General features: G+C 44.5%; 1 protein-coding gene across 3 annotated transcripts in view; it reads right to left on the bottom strand.

Annotated features, from left to right (window-relative positions):
- Positions 1-8,202: 8,202 nt before the first annotated feature.
- USP12 (ubiquitin specific peptidase 12) overlaps positions 8,203-19,822 on the bottom strand; it is a 78,296-nt gene continuing 66,676 nt past the window's right edge. For all 3 annotated transcript variants that reach the window (XM_004281775.3, XM_049701296.1, XM_033409439.2), the window contains 3 exons: positions 16,167-16,364; positions 13,347-13,425; positions 8,203-11,372 (listed from right to left, as the gene is read on the bottom strand). In XM_004281775.3, coding sequence (XP_004281823.1) covers positions 11,271-11,372; positions 13,347-13,425; positions 16,167-16,364 — 379 coding nt within the window. In that variant the 3' untranslated portion in view covers positions 8,203-11,270. The remainder of the gene's footprint in view (positions 11,373-13,346; positions 13,426-16,166; positions 16,365-19,822) is intronic.

Below are 19,822 nucleotides of genomic sequence, written 5' to 3'. Positions count from 1 at the left end.
ATTTTACTTCCCTTTGAGAGTTTGTGATGATCTCTCCACCTTGATGCTCTCAAACCCTGGACCCGCAGCCTGAACCCCGAGACACTGTTCCATGGAAACAATGGATAAATCTGATGTTTAGCCCCGTGTCTCGGCGGGAGGTTCGTAAGTATCTGTTGAGTAAACGAGGGAGATGGAGGCAGGTGTGGCGTGTGCCCAGGACTTTGGTGGGGCCGTATTGCGTTATTGCATCACGTAAACGTCACTGCTCTACCCAGCTGGCCTCGCCGTGGCGGGTCCTGGGTTTGAGAGGCAGCTCCATCCTGCCCGCAGGGGGCCCGGCCGGCCACGGCCCTCTGGTGGCCAGGAGAGCCCAGGACACGACGGCCCAGGGCGGCAGTGACATCCTGCTGAGGGATCCGTGAGGGTACGATGAGGATGAGGGCAGAGGGCACGGCCCGCTCTAAGGCCCGGGGCAGAAAAGCTGGGCCTGGGAGTGGAGGTAGGGTGAGAGCGGTCCACTGTGCAGGCTGCAAACTCGAGGCCAGCGTCTCCTGGGTCCAGATCCCAGCCCCCTCTTTCCCAGCTCCCGCAGGGGAGAAGCGCCAGGCGGTGCGAGGGTAGGGCGAGCCCCGGCCTGCTCACAAGTGCTCCCTAAGTCGCCCCGTCACTCCTGTTCCTGGGGCTGCAGCCACAGTGCAGCGTGACTGAGGACAGGGCGTGGGCAGAAGCAGCCTTCCACCCCAGCACTTGGCACGCTGCTCGGTAGGCATTAGACGTTCGTCGGAACACAGCCCCTGAATCTCCCACCCTTCCCAGTAAAACAGAGGGCATGACCGCTGCTCCAAAGGGTTGAGGTGGGGATTAAACGACATGAGACACCTGAACACTTTCCTGCACGATGCTTGGCCAGAGCAGGTGCACAGTAAAAGCCGCGTGAGTCTGACCTCCTCCTGGGTCAACAGGCCTGCTGGGCCTTTCTAAAGCAAGATGTACAAGTTCAGTATTTCTCAAATCCAGGGAATGCCTGTGTTCCACAGGACGCCAATAGCATTCTGTGAAAAAAAAATCAGTGCCCAAATACTTTCTGAAATGTATTAAATAGTCAGAGACGGAAAGCACTAGGCACTCCTGTATGCTTGTCCGTATTATTTTTCACTGAAGTGCTACTAAGACGTGAAGACCATGGGGTTCACAGCTATGTGGTCCTGGGACTAGACAGGCAGGTCTGGAAGCCGAAGAGAGGGCCCCAGAGAGCTCCAAGTTCATGCGGGATTTCAGGACCTGATGGGGGTGGCATTTCTTCAAATCAATGGGGCAAAGAGGTTTTATCCAGGGAATGACATTGGAACAAGGAGTTGGCTGTCTGATTTCTCCCTTGACTACTTCCAGGAAACATTCTATGATGTGCACAGAAGACGGATGTAAAAATTTTTAAGCCATTTTTCAAAATCTCCACCTAATGAATATTCAGACATTTGCACTCAGCAAAACACTTGCTCCGTTTCAGACACAGCAGTGAAGCAGCTCGTGTTGAGAATTCCCAGTGAATCAGCCACACGATCTCGTTCTGCACTAGCTCGGTCCCATTTCATGTGTGCGTTTTAGATGAGCTCTTCCAGCATGTATTCAGGAAGTGTGCGTGCTTTAAAAAGAGCCCTCAGGGGCTTCCCTGGTGGCTCAGTAGTTAAGAATCCACCTGCCAATGCAGGGGACACGGTTCCAAGCCCTGGTCCGGGAAGATCCCACATGCCGCGGAGCAACTAAGCCCATGCACGACAACTACTGAGCCTGCGCTCTAGAGCCCACGAGCCACAACTACTGAGCCCGCGAGCCACAACTACTGAAGCCCGTGGGCCTGGAGTCCGTGCTCCGCAACAAGAGAGGCCACCGCAATGAGAAGCCTGCGCACTGCAACGAAGAGTAGCCCCCGCTCACTGCAACTAGAGAAAGCCTGGGCACAGCAACGAAGACCCAATGCAGCCAGAAACAAATAAATTAAATAAATTTAAAAAAAAAAGAGCCCTCAAATTTCACTGTGGGGAACGGATTTACCGAGGCCAGGACTGGAGGCCGAAATGCTGATTTGGAGGCACAAGGTGGTGGCGACCTGGACCAAAGCCATGGCCTAGAGATATCAAAGTAGGTGGGCTCAGGAGATTTAGAGGGTCGTCCTGAGAGGACCTGAGGTCTGGATGTATTGGCAGGATGGACATAAAGGCGTGGAGGACGATTCCCAGTCTCTGACCTGTGTACGTGAGTGAGGGCAGGATGGGGGTTGAGCCAGTTGAGTCTGAGGTGCCTGTGTAACATCTGGATGGAGCGGCCCACGTGACAGCTGGCTAGAAGGGCCTGGAGCTCAAGGCACCTAGGCAACAGGTAAAGATTTGTCACTAGCGTCGGTGATAGTCGGAGGCGTGGAGTAGGTGAGGTTGCCCCACCGGAGCGTGAAGAGAGGGACCAAACGGCCTGCAAGAGAACCCGCAAGAACCCCACCACGGCAGTCACGTCCTAAAGATCCTAGCTCAGCGTCTGGTGTCCCAAACCCGCCCCCCACCCCCAAAGCCGCCCCTTGGCCAGGCTCTCACGCCTTCTCAGCCGGATGACCACAGCCTTCTCACTGGTCTTCCTCTTCCAGGCAGGAGGAATCTACTAAAAGGCTCTTCGCAAGCGTCGCTCTGAGAAATCAGTCCTCTGCTTAGAACCCTCCCGAGGTCCCCTCTCTGCCTTTTAGGAAAATCCAGACTCCTTACCTGATCGATTACGCTCTTGGATTTACAGCCCTACCTTCCTTGCCTCTTGGTTCTGACCACGCTACAGCCGCGCCTCCCAAGGACGTGACGCTTCCTGTCCACAGCACTTTCTCACATACTGTCTTCTTTATAATCAGAGGCGTCCCCTCTCTATCCCCTCCTTCTTCGGAATAACCCTCACTTCTCCTGGAAAGCCCGGCTCAAGTGGCGTTTCCTCTGGGCGCCTTCCCTGCCTGCAGTCTGATTTAGATGCTCTGCCTCTGTGTTCCTGCATTGTCTTACTTACGTCCCCATCAGGGCTCTCCACACTCTGTATCCTTGCAGTTAATTACTGGCTTGCCTGCTTCCTCCACTGAGCTGCACAAGGCCTCACTCTGTGCTCTTGGAAGCTGGCGGCACACAGTGGGTGCTCAATCACAGGAGCTGCATCAATAGATCCCTGCTGGCACTGGCTGAGCCCTTGCAAAGCAATCCTCACCCTCTGGACCCTCAGGCAGCATCCAGTGATGTCTATTTCACAGGCGAGGAGCTGAATGATGCCCGGCGTTTGCTCAGCTGACACGTGGAGCGGGGCTGGGATGCGCTCTAAACCACGTGAGTCTCCTCTGACACCTCCTGCGGAAACCGAAGAACATTTTACTCACGTTTTGTCTTTCTTCTTCAACTATGAGCTTATTTTCTACGCTGTGAGCGCCGTGAGAACAGAAATGGTATCTTAGCCATCTTTACATCCCCTGCAACAACTGAAGTGATGCTTTTCACATAATAACTCTTCAATATCTAAGAAATCAGTACTAGGTTTCCGCTGAAGTTTCTAGACAACGCTGTTGAGGGACTGTCGCCCTGAACTGTACCAGGTGTATCTTACATGTATCTCAATTCCATTTATGACATTCCTTCAAGATGGCCTTACTTTTGCCATTTTATAAATGAGGAAAGCAGGCTTACGGGCTATGGGACTGGGTCCTGAGGCTCTGAAGGGCTGGCTCGCTGCCCACTTAATGTGTGTCTGATTAGCCCGGCATATAAAGGAGAAGGCAATGAACATTACGGTCACCAAGTGACCACCAGTTCAGATCTAGATTGGTGCTGGGAAGGATACCAAGAGACCTGTGTCGGAGAAACTTGACGCGTCAGCAGCTATCTCTGACAAGAGTTCCCCGTGGAGAGAATGGGAGCATATTTGATACCAGTGAACCGGGGACTGCAAGGCTGCCCTGGACTCAGCCCTCCTCCTATGGGACTGCAGCACCTGCATCTCACAGAGCGGCACCCGGCTCCTGGGGCAGGTCCATCAGATTCATCGGACTGGACTTCAATCTGTCTAGCAGTAAATTCACTTCACAAAACTTCCTTTGAAAACTTTGCAAGTTGCCCTTCAACTGCATTTTTTTTTTTCTCTCGTTCTAAAGCCCCTCCACGGTCCTTAAGACGTATCACCTTTCCATAGAAGGAAATTATTTATGCCAGAGCAGAGGACAGATACGATTCATTTCCAGTAAAAGCTTTCAAGACACCCAACGTTCTTCACCGTGAGGCTGCTAAGCTTATCAATCTGTCCTCGGCTATTAAATACCTCGGAATCACTGTAGACCTTGTAACACATTCTGGGAGTTCCCTGGCCACAGAGTAATTATCTCAGAAGTACAAGAGCCATTTCAACTTTGTACCTAATCTCAAATTCTACTGTTAAAGCTTTGCCCCGTGGCATGTGGGACAGAGGCTAATAGATCCTGAGCGTGGGAATTCCAGTGACTCCCCGGCCATCAGGGCTAGGCCTCCCCGAACTGCCAGGCAGTGTGTTTGTTAAAAGCAAATGCTTATGGGGCTTCCCTGGTGGCGCAGTGGTTGAGAATCCGCCTGCTGATGCAGGGGACGCGGATTCGTGCCCCGGTCTGGGAGGATCCCACATGCCGCGGAGCGGCTGGGCCCGTGAGCCATGGCCGCTGAGCCTGCGCGTCCAGAGCCTGTGCTCCGCAACGGGAGAGGCCACAGCAGTGAGAGGCCCGCGTACCACAAAAAAAAAAAAAAAAAGCAAATGCTTATAAAGAAACCGTGGTATTCATACCATGGAGTACTATGACCTAACCCCCAAGCCTGGCCCTCCTCCAGGGTTCTCAGCAGAAGGCTTCTGTGTCGTAAGCTGTGCTAGTGAAACAAATCCAGGAGTCCCCCTAGACACTGCTCCCCTCGCCCACGCCCCAGCCAGCCCGCAGCAGGGTCCTGTTGCCCTGAAGCTTCATCACACACACCCACTCTGGCCCCTCCAGGCCCCTCTCCACACCACAGCTCAGGATTTGCTTCTCAGAGCACAAATCTCCCCACCCCTGCCTGCCTGCTTTGGGATAGGATCTTAAGCCTTATCTCACTGTGTAACTACATTCAGTAAATCAATGTAAGTTCAAACCGGTTCTCGTCAATAGCTTAATATATAGTAAAATAGAGTAGATATGATGTATAGAAGTCCAGACACTACATTGCTCATACTTGGGTTCACGATAGGAACTTAAAATATACATCTGTTGGGCAGAGTGCAATAACTGAGATGGCTTTTAGAATGATAAATACATGTAATGCTGGGAAAATAGGTAAGATGCTTATAGTTTCTGAAGCTTCCATGATCCCATCTAATCATCTTATCCACGGACAGTCCATTTTGTAAATCTACTTTCCTCATCATCCTATCATCACTTTTTATTTTTCCTTAAATAAGTGCGACACTCTGGCAGGTTATTAAAAACTAACCAGTCAAGTCCAGCCAAGAAATTCTTTTTTTTTTTTTTTTTTTTGCGGTACGCGGGCCTCTCACTGCTGTGGCCTCTCCCGTTGCGGAGCACAGGCTCCGGACGCGCAGGCCCAGCGGCCATGGCTCACGGGCCCAGCCGCTCCGCGGCATGTGGCATCTTCCCGGACCGGGGCACGAACCCGCATCCCCTGCATCGGCAGGCGGACTCTCAACCACTGCGCCACCAGGGAAGCCCAAGAATTCATTTTTGCATCCTAAAACAAACTCCATTTGGAAAATGGTTCCTTCCTGAAGGGAAAAGCTACCAGCAAACAGAAGTTTCAGTAAATAGGTTATAAACAACACAAGTCATCATTGCTTTTATCACCCCAAAATGTGCACAGACAGTATGCGATCACTGTCCTGTTCCTGGGCCTTGCAGTGGGTGAGGCTCTGTGACGACACGGCCGAGTACAGTAAAATCACGTCTCTTCTTCCGCAATCTTGTCAATGACCCAACATGCGCTTGCCAGGATGTACTGGCAAGGGTTGCACCACCGCACAAGGGGAGCCATTGCTCCTTGGTCACTTTTTAATGTCTTCTATCAAGTTGGCCACAATTCGGAGGTTCCTAAATCTGAAGAACCTGAGTGTTCTCCAAAGGAAAGTCTTTTGAGAGACGGTGGAGTGCGTCTTTCATGCAGGGTAGGTTCACCCAAGGCCGTTGTGCCCGCACAAACTGAAGGCATATGAAATCAACTCCTGCCACCTGAAACCTAGAGACTGGTGTGCTTTGCTCAACCCACCTACCTCTTTTCAAGTCAGGGACAGGCGAAGGGGTGCTTCCCACCCTAACTGACCAGTGCAATCTAGATTCTCCCTGCGGTAAATGATAGCACCCGACCTCCAGCTAGTTTAAAAGATGCAGGGCAGTGTGATGTGGAGGGAATACGAGCCCTGGCCTAGGATGCATGGCTCCCTGTCCGCCCTGTCCCTGCAGCCTCACGTGGGAAGGAGCTTGTTTTTCTAGCACAACCTCTGAGCCAGTCTAGGCACCCCACCTGCCAATGGTAAAACGCGTCTGCTCGAGGCTTCATTTCTTATCTTCTCTCACTGCTGAGCCAACAGAGAGCTCTCCCTTGTACCCAAGGGCCTTTCTGCTCTTCCCACTGCTATGTCCCAACTCAACCCTAGAAGCAAAACACCCCCTAGACGGCAGCCCTTCAAATGCTGTACGTAAAGACAAGAGTTCTGTCCCTCTTCAGTATCCCATGAGTATTCCTTAGATGATTTCACTTTTTGACAATGCTCCCAACAGGTCAACTCCAGGTTGGCAGTGAACTTATAGAAACCCTGATCTAGAACTTCAGGTGAGTTCTAACACAGGCCCAAACCTGGGTGATGAGAATCACCTGGAAGCCCTTGAGAACTCGATTTCTCATCTTCAGTCAAAATCTTCGGGGATGGATCTCGGGAATCTGAACGTTTGTAAGATTCCTCCAGTGATTCTGCTCATTATCCAGATTCGGGAACGACTTCTCAGTGGAGTGGGACTGTTTTTTTGATCTTCAAAGAGTTTTGCTTCTTTGAAAACAATTAGAAGGTATGACGTTTTCATTAAGTCCTAGATCAGTTTAATTATAGGGCACATCATGGACAGCAGGTGAGGAAATTTAAGAAAGGAACCCAGTATTAAGGTGGATTATAGTTAAGTGGCATATGATGGATCGTGCAAGCTTGTTTCTTCAGAAATCAGGGGTCCATAGTGGCTGCTTGAGGGAGAATTCCTGAGAGTAATTTAGAACCTTCCACAGGGAAACAAGGGGTTCAGATCCACTGACACCTGGATCTACTACCTTCCAGCTGAGTGACTTTGGGAAAAATCACTTAACCTCTGAAAAGCCTTAGTTTCCTCTTTTGTAAAATGAACCTCATAGACACTGTCTTCAAGATGAAGCTTTAAGAAACGTAAAATGCTGAGTCCAGGGCCTATCACATGCTCAACTCAAAAATGAAGGGCTATTTCAGCAGCTCTGGAGATTTAAAAAAAAGGGTTATCACAGAAAACACATCAATGAGGAGAAGAGGAAGAGCTTTCAAATAACAGGCACAGGTACTGGAAGACAAGGGAACTTGGAAAACGGGAGGGGTGGTCTTGGCTTTTCAACAGTCCACGAAAAACTCTTGAAAACAGACAGTGTCATTTACTCAAAGTTCAACATGATACAGATGATTATCTCAGTTCCCCACCTACGGGTACGGTGTTCACCCTGAGAACAGTCCTTCAGAGACGTGAATAAACAAGAGCGCCTCCAGGCCAGGGTTCCCAAGAATGGTGAGGATAAATAAACAGCAGTCACTCAACAGCTGACGAAGCTTCAAGTTCTCAAGTTCAGTGCTGATTTTACAGGAGCAAGTACCACCCTGGAAGGGAGGAGGGGTGCTAGCAACAGTGACTGTTAAGATACCTTGCCCTCTGAGATTCTAAGTTTACATTTCTAAACTTGGGATTTTTGGAAGGACAATGCTACTAAATAAAGACAAATAAATGCAAGGTACGTGCTGAAGAAACACGCAGGCACGTACGGAATGCTATTTTACACAAATGGGATGTGTTCTGGGAAAATCTCTTTGGGTCACAAAAGTAGTAACTTCTGAGCAAAACCAGTAACACAGTGTCCGAAGTGTGTAGTACTTCTAGTTTGCAAATGCATTTGAGGAAAAAAGGAAAAAACACACAAAACCCCACAAGCACAAATAAACCAACTTTAATAGATATTATTTTGTATTTATATAGCGCCTTCTTCAAGAACCTTAGATGCTTTACAGACATTATATCTAATTAATCCCCACAACAACCCTGTGAGGTAGGTATTACTCCCATTTTACAAGATAGGGAGACTGAAGCACAGAGAGGTTAAGTGACTTGCCCAAGGTCACACAGTTAAATTCACTGAAGAGCCAGGACCTGAGCGCCTTAGCCTCCCAACTCCCAGGTAAATACCTCATGAGAGAATCTTTATTGAAAAGTAGATTTAAAGAAAGTATCAAGAGTAGTAAGTTATGGGAGTGAGGTCTTTCTACTGCCGTCAAGGAAAGAAAAAACCCTACACGGATGGTTAGAGGCGACGAGACCCATATATTACATTCCTCACCTCTTCTCTTTGCCCAAAGTCTCAGGGCTCCTGTCTCAAGCCAACTTCTAAAGGTAAAGCCGCCAAGACAGAAGCCATGTGACTTAGAAGTGAGACTTAATTTAGAATATTTACTTTCAGTTATGATAATTTATAGAAATTTTTATTCCAATATACAAAATATGGGATAGCCATCCCAACATACATGTACACAGTTAGACAGCAATCAGCCACCATTTACAACTGAAACCCACCCCTCAGTTCCATCAGTCGGACCAGCACACAACCTCACAACGCATTCGATATGGGTCACTTTTCTTACTTACTATATCTGCATTTTTCCCCCGACCCTAACCCTACATGTTTTTAAAGTATACTGTATTTCTGAGAAGCTTCAAGACATTTTACGTAGATGCAGCTGCACTCAGAGTGTACACAGAAAACTGACAACCGTCACCCCATCGTCCCCTCCCGACAAGTCATCCTATTAAACAGGGTGTAGATGTGAACAGTGTGTGACTACCATGGAACTCAAAAACAACGCTAGAACTTGCTTTAATAGGAAATCTAACCTTGGCTTTTACTTCACTGTACGTTTTTTTAAATGCAAAATGTAAAAACAAACACAACGTAGTAACCCAAGGCTGTACCTTTATGCAAATGACTTCACCTCTCTTTCTCATACATGTTGTGGCCCAACGCAAGGAAAAACTGGTTCAGCTTCACGTTACTCCTCGTCTCCATACTGAAAGCTGCAGAAATTGCGCTTTAAATTCCAAGACAATTTGGCTAAAGCCCTCAAAATAAAAAATGCCTCCACCTCCGCGGCTATCACCTTGCCCACACTCTTGGTTGTGATTCTCTGTGCCGTGGTGGTGGATCAGGCGGGCCATATAATCTGTACCAGAACCATTCCAGCCAGGGCAAGGCTTTAGAAACTGTCTCTTAAAAAGCAATCTGTCAAAATATATCATCATTTTCTCCCAGTACATCTGTTTCAACAGCCCCATTAGCTAAAGTGACCCTGTTAAAGATCGATCCATGGAACGAACAGGTGAAGTCATTTCCTGAGCTAAAAGATACAGATAATAAATGTTAATAATAGCAGCAGACAAAACATTTTTTTGTTGCTTGTTTTTCAGATTCAACAGTATTAGTAAAATAAGTTTACAAAATTACAACGATTAAAAGAAAAAGATTCCTGCCTCGAAAAAACATGAATAAAGAACATCTAAGGCCTGATTGCTATTATCTTGAATACATATTCAATTATTTTCAGCAAGTTACACTCGGCCACTGTCAGACAACTTCTTGATGCATGGCAAAGTGTCAACTGCAACGGTTTACATACATCTTACATCACGCATATTACTTCTTCAAACTGCCAACAGAATGAAGTCTTAAACACAAAGTTAAATTCCAATAACATCTGTAAAGGTGGAAGGGGAAAAAAAATTAAAAAAGACTTGCTTTCAAAGTACTTCTGGTCGACCTCATTAAAATGTAACCCTCACAGGGTCTGTTAGCTCTCCAGGAGCTGGGGCTGGGATGGATCACTTCTTTCCAGGATAAAGAACATTTGAAAGTAACATAGCTGCTATGACATGAGTTTTCCAAACGTGGCCTCAACCTGAAGCAGAACACTGACGAACTCTCAAGGCCGCACACCACTGCCGCACCAGGACTTCTTAGATCATTCCACAATGACAGGGAATTTGGGATAGTTTTTAATTTTACTGAAATTAAAACTGAATGAAATAAGTGACAACTAGGACAAATCTTTAGCCAGAGATATCAGTTCCTCCCGAAAAAGAGTATGTACCTCCTCTCATTGCTATTTTTCTTAAGGTAACTTATGATTTAAAACAGTTTAAAATTCACCTTAAAAACAGAAACAAAAGGATTAAACTGACAAAAACTAATAAAAATATGCTGAAATTTACGACAGAATCATGGGCACTTCATACAATACTTAGACTCTACCAGTTTTAAGTAAAATAAATAAGGAAAAAAATTATAATTACAAAGCCAGTCTTTCCCCTTGGGGAAACAAAAAGCCACTTTTGACCAACTGTTCCCTAGATATACATATACTGTATATTATTATAAGCTTCTTCAGAGAAGCAAACGTATTTGTCTTCCTGACACTGGATTCTAGTATCTGTTAGTTTCTTTACATCAGGAAGGCAACTGCAAGTGTTGGGCCCAAAAGTATTTCTGGTTTACGCTTGAAAAGACCACCCAGTATTGCTTCTCGATGTGTTCAACCAGGCAAATGTATGCAGTGTGTTCAACATCATCTCCTGCAATTGTCAGTACAACCTCACAGATTCCTTTTCTTTCTACTGCACCCCCAAGGAGTTCAATCATTACTGGTGCAATTAATGAAGAGAAAATGCATGTCAATTACTGGAAGGCTGTTTTACAAGAGGAGCTGGTATCTCTGATTTCACTGCCTCGTTGTATGGAACTGTGCAGACAGCATGATACCTGAGCAAATCAATCAACTACCACGGTAGGAAGAGCGTGTTAATCCAGTCTTTGCTTTACTGTGTGCAAAGTGTGCTACTGCCCCCTGAGCTTCCTGCATTTCTCTTTTCTTGGAAAACTGGTGCTTGTTCCTTTCCCAAATAACCAGAGAAGAAATGAGGCAGAAGGTCTCTCTTCATCGCGGTTCCCTCAGTCCCGGGACTGATAGAAAAGGATGTAGCCAGACTCAGAGTTCTTTGAGATATCTGACGTCAACCCGTAGAATTCTTCGATAGCTTGTGCATCTATTTTCTGTGAGGCAAAACACAAACTTTAGTACAAAAACAAGCTCTTTGAACTGCTTGAATCCAATAAAATCTTCAAGCTTTCTTAGAATAATGCCTTTCATTTTCTCATTCATAAAACAGCTCTGCACAACCCAAATGGCTTAAATTAAAAAGACGGACGATGCCAAGTACTGGTGAGAACGTGGAACAAATGCAACTCTCATGCATAGCGGGGAGGAACGTAAAATGGCACAGACGCTGGGGAGAATGTTTAGCATCATCTTCTAAGGCTGAACATACAATCACCCTGTGTGTGACCCAGCAATTCTATTCTACCCTGAACTATAGGAAACCACTAATTGTCAACCATTTGGGACCTACAAAAATGGCTGTTTCATATGGTTCAATCTACAATATACCCAAGGAAAATGAGGGCCTATGTCCAACAAAAGACTTGTACAAGGATAATCAAGGCAGTTTTATTTGTAATAGTCAACAATGGACAAAAAGTCAAGTTTCTAACGTGGTATAGCCGTACAATGGAAAATCAGACAGCAATAAAGAAAGAACTACCATTGCAGGCAACAAGATTGAGTTGCACAGGTACTGATGAGTGAAAAAGCCAGACACAAAAGCAGTCATACTGGATGAGCCCCTCGTATTCAAACACAGGCAAAATTCATCACAGTAACATAGTAAAATTCAAAATAGTGGATTCCAGAGGATGGTGGCTAGGGGAGGAAAGCTGTGGGTACTGACCAGGAGGAGGAATAAGGGAGCTTCTTGGGGTGTTGAAAATATACTATATCTTGATCTAGATGGCGGTTACGTGTGGGCACGCATTCACATGTAAAAATTTAAGTTGTCTAAAATTTGCATGCTTTACTGTGCCTTATAGCTCAATAAGTTATTTTGTTAATAGTGTTTTTTTTTTTTTTTTTTGCGGTACGCGGTCCTCTCACTGTTGTGGCCTCTCCTGTTGCGGAGCACAGGCTCCGGACACGCAGGCTCAGCGGCCATGGCTCATGGGCCCAGCCACTCCGCTGCATGTGGGATCTTCCCGGACCGGGGCACGAACCCGCATCCCCTGCATCGGCAGGCGGACTCTCAACCACTGCACCACCAGGGAAGCCCTAGTGTTTTTTTTTAAACTAGCTCTGTTGTTGAAAGATTTCCCTTGTTTTATTCTAAACATTTTTTAAAATTTTATTTATTCATCTATCTATCTATCTATCTGTCTATGGCTGTGTTGGATCTTCGTTGCTGCACGCGGGCTTTCTCTAGTTGTGGCGAGCAGGGGCTGCTCTTGGTTGCTATGCAGGTGTGAGGGCTTCTCATTGAGGTGGCTTGTCTTGTTGTGGAACACAGGCTTTAAGCACGCAGGCTTCAGTAGTTGTGGCATGCGGGCTCAGTACTTGTGGCAGGCGGGCTCAGTAGTTGTGGCTCACGGGCTCTAGAGCGCAGGCTCAGTAGTTGTGGTGCACAGGCTTACGTGCTCCGCAGCACGTGGGATCTTCCCGGACCAGGTATCAATCCCGTGTCCCCTGCATTGGCTGGTAGATTCTTAACCACTGTGCCACCAGGGAAGTGCCTATTCTAAACTTTTTTTTTTTTTTTTTTTTTTGCGGTATGCAGGCCTCTCACTGCTGCGGCCTCTCCCGTTGCTGAGCACAGGCCCCAGACGCGCAGGCTCAGCGGCCATGGCTCACGGGCGCAGCCGCTCCGCGGCATGTGGGATCTTCCCAGACTGGGGCACGAACCCGTGTCCCCTGCATCGGCAGGCGGACCCTCAACCACTGCGCCACCAGGGAAGCCCTCTAAATATTTTAAAGGTTAGCTGACCATTACAGCAATGGGACTGGATGTTAGGGAGCAAGAAGTAGAAATTAGACTACAATCTGAAGACCTGTCATATACAATGAGAAGCTGGAAGGAAAAAGTTAAGAGCAAAATACACACACAACTTTGAAGAAAAACAAGAAATTAGGAAACTACTTACTTCTACAATGTCGTCATCAAACAACAACCAAAAATCATGACTCTTAACTATTGCAATATAATGGCCTCGATTGGGACCACTGAAACAAAGAGAAATAAAAGTTAATTTTATACAAAGTTTATTAGCATTGCTCTTCTATGCCCTATATTCCACGTTTTATAAAGTAGAAAAACTGAAACAGATAAAAATATTCCTTACCTATTCTTTCCCCCAAAAGATCAAGCTACATTGATCTGAACTGGCATTCAATTTTAAGACCAAATAATCAGTACTCTACTCTGAGAGATATAACCAGTGTTCTCTTTATATAAAGCTATACTATAAAATTCTTTGTTGCCTTTTAAAATTATTATTATTATTATTTTTTTGCGATACGCGGGCCTCTCACTGTTGTGGCCTCCCCCGTTGCGGAGCACAGGCTCCAGACGCGCAGGCTCAGCGGCCATGGCTCACAGGCCCAGCCGCTCCGCGGCATGTGGGATCTTCCCGGACCGGGGCACGAACCCATGTCCCCTGCATTGGCAGGCGGACTCTCAACCTCTGTGCCACCAGGGAAGCCCTAAAATTATTATTATTTTTTTAATTTTTTAAATTTAATTTTTATTTTATTTTTATTATTTTTTTGCGGTACGCGGGCCTCTCACTGTTGTGGCCTCTCCCGTTGTGGAGCACAGGCTCCGGACACGCAGGCTCAGCGGCCACGGTTCACGCGGCCAGCCCCTCCGCGGCATGTGGGATCTTCCCGGACCGGGGCACGAACCCGCGTCCCCTGCATCAGCAGGTGGACTCTCAACCACTGCGCCACCAGGGAAGCCCTAAAATTATTATTTTTGAAGTGATTTTCCAATTTGCCTCTATAAAAGATGTAAATAAAAATTTCTAGCATTTTTTTGGGGGGAGGAGAGGTGATCACAGGCAGAACACGCTGAATTAAACTACAAAACAACGCACGTAGTTATTTCTGAGTCTCAACCCTCGGCAATAGTTTTTCTCGAGGAAGGATTCCATGTGATGCTTGAAAAAGTACAGATATCGAATCCTGGGCTCTGAAATCAAGCTCCAACTTCATAAACTTCTTTAAACAAGTGACTTTTTTTTAGTATTATTAATGCTAGCTTTAAGTACTTAACTCTTAGCACCATTATAATTATTATAATTGCCTCTGCATCTCATTTTCAACAAATCTGGAATACAGAAATCTAGAAGAATGTAAAAATAAAGGTGGGATTATTTCTTTTAAAAGAAATTCTTTTTTTTTTTTGGCTGTGCCTCGTGGCTTGCAGGATCTTAGTTCCCTGACCAGGGATCGAACCCCGTGTCCCCTGCAGCAGAAGCGCAGAGTCCTAACCACTGGACCGCCAGGGAAGTCCCTAAAAGAAATTCTTTACAAAGAACACGTCAAAGATTTTTAACCTCTCCCAGTTTAAGTATGACTCACTATAAAAGCTTATATATACTTTTAAAATCAAATTATAATTCTACCACAATTATTATATTACAGACTTTGAAGTAATTTTCAACACAGATTATTCTTTATGGTGAATACTATTTTAAAAGTAGCAACCTCAGATATAAGAATAAGCTGCCTCCAAGTTTCCTCAGATCTTTGATTCCATAGTTGAGATGAATATCTTAGGTGACAAGATGACACAAAGATAGTACTTTTTCACTGTAGAGGAAAATACCTCAAAACTTAAAAAAAAACACCACTTTTAATGCTAAAATAAACCTCCAGTCTGATCATCACACCAGGGTTCTGTAAGGTACCCGATATTGTTTTCCTCTGTTCAGATGTCATCACTCTTTCTTTAGAAACATAATGCTCCGAAAATGGAAAACAAAGATTTCTGCTGAGGATAAGAGGCAGGAGATGGGCTGACACAGACCATGGAGGTTAAAGACTGTGACAGAAGTGGACTCCCTCCCAGCTGTCCTGACATATTCTGAGCAGAAAGCTGGGAGAGGGAGGGACAGCTAAGGAGAGGCTGGAGTACAACATGCTGTTAGTACAAGTTTGCAACAGCCAGGGGGAAAAGGATGAGTGACCTGTTTTAAAATTATTACAGGAGGAAATTCCCTGGAGGCCCAGGGGTCAGGACTCCGCACTTTCACTGCCAGGGCCTGGGTTCCATCTCTGGTCGGGGAACTAAGATCCCACAAGCTGCACAGTGTGGCCAAAAATAAATAAATAAAAAATAAAATTATTACAGGAAATTCTAAACAGTCAATGAAGACTGTATGTTCCAAATATAAATGTTGATTATGTGACACTCCTGTGGTTTGAAAATTTTTTGAGCTATTCTATAAATTAAGATCTATAGATGAGATAGTACACTCTATTGGCTAACAGGAAACAAACACACGGACTTATAAAATCAGAAAGCTTATCTTTGAAGATTATCGCCAAAACCTTTTAAAGCGTTTTTCACAATCATTAACATGATGAACATATCCAATTAATCTCAGAAAGAACTTATTTTGTAAAATCGCTTTAAGCAGTGTTTTTTTTTTTTACCAATAATCAAGAAAAAAGGAAACGAAAAACTCACAGGACTTAAAGTTCCCAGAATAATATTTAAATAATAAGAACAAGTATCAAATCCAGGCAATAACACACTATTTTAATATGTAAAGGTTTTACGAATGAAATGATAAAATGCATCTGAAATATCCATTTGAAATAAACTTATTTTCGTCCTACAGCACCGAGGGCTACGGAAACCTCCAAAGGGCCTGCATATCTGAGCGGCTCACAAGCGTCCTGTGCGTGCACCTGCCCACCACCGAGCATCCTGCCACCATGGCCCACGGCCCTGTTACCTTCCACAGTGAACCACGACGGCCACGAGGTCGTACATTCTGTCAGGATTGGTTGCATCGCCTGAAGTGTTAAATAGACGAAGTTCTAAGGGAAAAACGACCCGGTAAGAAAGTTTTGTGTATCGATGAAGTTGATCCATGTATTTAAATCTTTTCAGATGCAGAGCTAGAATCATGGGCAGCTTTTTAACTTTCATCCTGTTAAAATAAACATGAAAACAAAATTTCATAAGATGTTCACCATGTCCTTAAAAGAACTATCAAACTTCACGATTCAAGTAGCAGTTGATAGTTTTCATAGCCTGGCACTGCCCACTTTTGCATATTTCTACCCATGACTTTTGTATTAGCAAAGCAAAATTTTGACAGTCTTAAGACGGCCCCTGCCCCCCATCATCACCAAACCACATAATCTGACACAGCACTCGGTACGGCTCCCAAAGAGATATGATGGTACATTCCTTTATTAAGAACTCTGTACTTCTGAAATATAGGTCACTGTGCCAGCTGCAGGAAAAACCAGTTCCTTAAGGCTGCTCACTCCTTCTGAGGTGAATGGAGGCTGAGATCCATTTGTTCTATTCAGCTATATAATTCAGTAACAGACTGAGAGCAGGAGACAGTGAGAAAAGCATTAAAGACCATCCATTAAAGGCGTTTGCCAGAGACAAGAAACAGCTCCTTAGTGAGAGCGGTGGCTGCGTGCATCCTGGAAAGGGAATAAAATAACCTGGAAATGCAGGAGTGAAGCTTTCACCTGTAAAGCATGGGCCTCCCCATCCCCCAATGCCCTGAAGGACCCCTCCGGGCAGCCTCTCCCCGAGATGCCTCTGCTCCCCCATTTCACTTCAGCGCCGACGCCTGATCTTCTGGCGCAAATAGCTGTTCTCCTCAACCCTCCATCAGCACTTTACACACTCACTTCATATCTGTACAGTTTATTACACTATAAAACATTTAGATGATTACGGGTCTTTCTCTTCTAGGGTCTGGACTCCGGACGGACAGGAACCATCTCTTTTATTATATTTCTCCACCTAGCACACGTAGGTACTTGACAAACACTAAAGAACTGAATTCTGTGTGTGTTCAGTGAAGCAAAACACTTTTCATGATTAAAAAATGAAACTTATTAAACCTCTGCCTCTAACGAAGTGAAAACAACTCATTTTACAGCATCATTCTAGATCTGCATTCTACAGGTCTTAAATGTGGTGCGGTAGCTTATTATTCCAGAAGTGTTTATTAACCTGGCTTTTGGAAAACGTTAGCGAAAATAAATGTAAAACCTAATCGTTCCTGGAAAGCAATCTAGCAATACGAATTAACAGCCTTTATGGCCTTTGCCTCAGTAATCGAAACTAAATAGATCATCTCAAATACAAGACTTCTGAGAAGAATTCAGTTCTGGAGTTATTTTATATTGTGAAAAAGTAGGAGAATCCTAGCTATTCAACAACATGAAACGCTGAAATACATTACAATACAAACACAACAGAGTATTTTACAACTTCAAACAATGTTGTTGAAAGTTTCTAAATGGCATGGGAAAATACGGAAAGTAAAAAAGTCAAGATATATATTTATATATACAGTAATCCAACTCTTAAACATCAGATGTTCAATTAAACTGGTACAGAGTTGCTAAAACAAACTCTTTCAAAACAATAAAAGCAAACTATCCTTTGAAAATGTCCAGTGAGGTGCAAACCCACAAGGATTTTTCTAAGTGTTAAATATGTTAGTAGTGTATTAGATACAGGCAGTTAAGATTAGGAAGAGGAGACAGATATGGCCTGGGGGTTAGGAAAAATGTGCTTTTAGAAATTAAGCCAGAGCAGAGGGGGAAAGGCCCAAATGGAGAAAACAGAACATGTCCAAATGCTGGCTTATAAAATACGCCCCATCAGACAACACGGGAGGAACACGAATCCTCCCAGCAGCACTTCTTCCCAGAGGAAACCCAACACTTGTGAAGAGACACAGGATAAAGTCAAACACAAATATTTGTGGAGCCACATTTTATAGATGATGAGAGACTATCTCACAAAATTTTTCTCATACTGAAATGGCTCAGGAAGAAATGAACACATACATAAGCTGAGTCAAATTCATTATGGACATTGTGCAGCAGAAGGAAGAACTAAGAAGTTCATTTCCTGCTTGAAACACCAATTCCACCAACACACAAAAGAATTGATAGGATTCTGGTTTTCCTTCCATTCAAACATGTGTGGAGAAAGGTGACCTTAGGGAGCTCTTGATCTCTGTCACTGTTGTTAAAAAAGTGGTCTCAGAATGTAATGTTTTCTCCAAAAGACAAATATGCTGAAGAAAAAAACGGGAGGACAGAGAACTTTTTCTTCCTTTTTAGTTAAAGTTTGAAATAGACATTGATTTTTTAAATGTATTGATTTATGTATGCACGCACGCATGCATGCATGCTATGCCGGGTCTTAGTTGCAGCACGTGGGATCTAGTTCCTTGACCAGGGATCAAACCCGGGCCCCCTGCGTTGCGAGCACAGAGTCTTAAGCCCTGGACCACCAGGGGAGTCCCCGACATTGATTTTTATCTTCTGTAAACTGACTTATAAGTTAATTTTCCATTTAGATTTTTTTAAATGGCATTTACCTACTACACAATGATTAAAATTTGGATGAATTTATGATATACATTTTCTTGCTTTTACATCTTTAAAACAATAAGGTGTGTTCATTTTGCACTGACGTAAGAGGTACTTACCTTCCTATTATCTAATTATAATTAGATAATATCTAATCATAATTTAAAACTATTTTTAAAAAGTAGAAGGATGGAAAAAGACATTAACAAAGTCAGCAAAGCTGGCTCTGGCTGATTCTAATATCAGACAAAGTAGAACCCAAGCCAAGGAGTGTTACTAGAGATAAAGGAGGACATTCCAAAAAAAAAAAGAAGGACATTCCATAATAAAGAGGGCCAACTGATCAAGAGGACACAGTCTTCAAGTACCAAATACCAAATGTGATAGAATTAAAGAAATAAACAGATAAATGCACAGAGTTAAAGTCTTTAACAGACTTCTCTAACAAAAAAAGTCAGTAGGAATAGGGAAGGTATGAACAACCAAATTATGGATCTGATCAACATTTATGGAACACTCCATTTCAAACTGAAGAATATATGTTCTTCTCAAGTACAACTGGACATTCATTAATGTACTGGACAATGAAAGAAGTCTCAATAACTTCCAAAAGACAGAGATCACAGGATATATTTTCCTGACAAAAATTAAAAAACAAAAAAATAGCAAAATCCCCCTGAAATATGGAAACTAAGCTATATGCTTCTAAATAATCCATGGGACAAAGACAAAATCACAAGGGAAATTAGAATAGATTTTTAAATGGATGATAACGCAAATACCACATGTTAAAATTTGTGGGAACACAGCCAAAGCAGCGTTTAGAGGAAAATTTATAGCTTTAAATTTTTATATTAGAAAAGAAAAAGGGCAAGTCTTGACCACACAGAAAAGCTTAATAATTGTACATAAAATTCCACAGTTTCCTCTTATAAACTTAACGTCAAGCACGACTAACTGGGGCACATGGTGCTGGGGGTGAGGGGAACACGACCTATGACCATGTGTGACTGTCAGCAGACATTTAAGT

This window comes from Orcinus orca, chromosome 18, assembly GCF_937001465.1.
Source record: "Orcinus orca chromosome 18, mOrcOrc1.1, whole genome shotgun sequence".
NCBI lineage: Eukaryota > Metazoa > Chordata > Mammalia > Artiodactyla > Delphinidae > Orcinus > Orcinus orca.
This window is presented reverse-complemented; position numbering and strand designations above follow the sequence as displayed.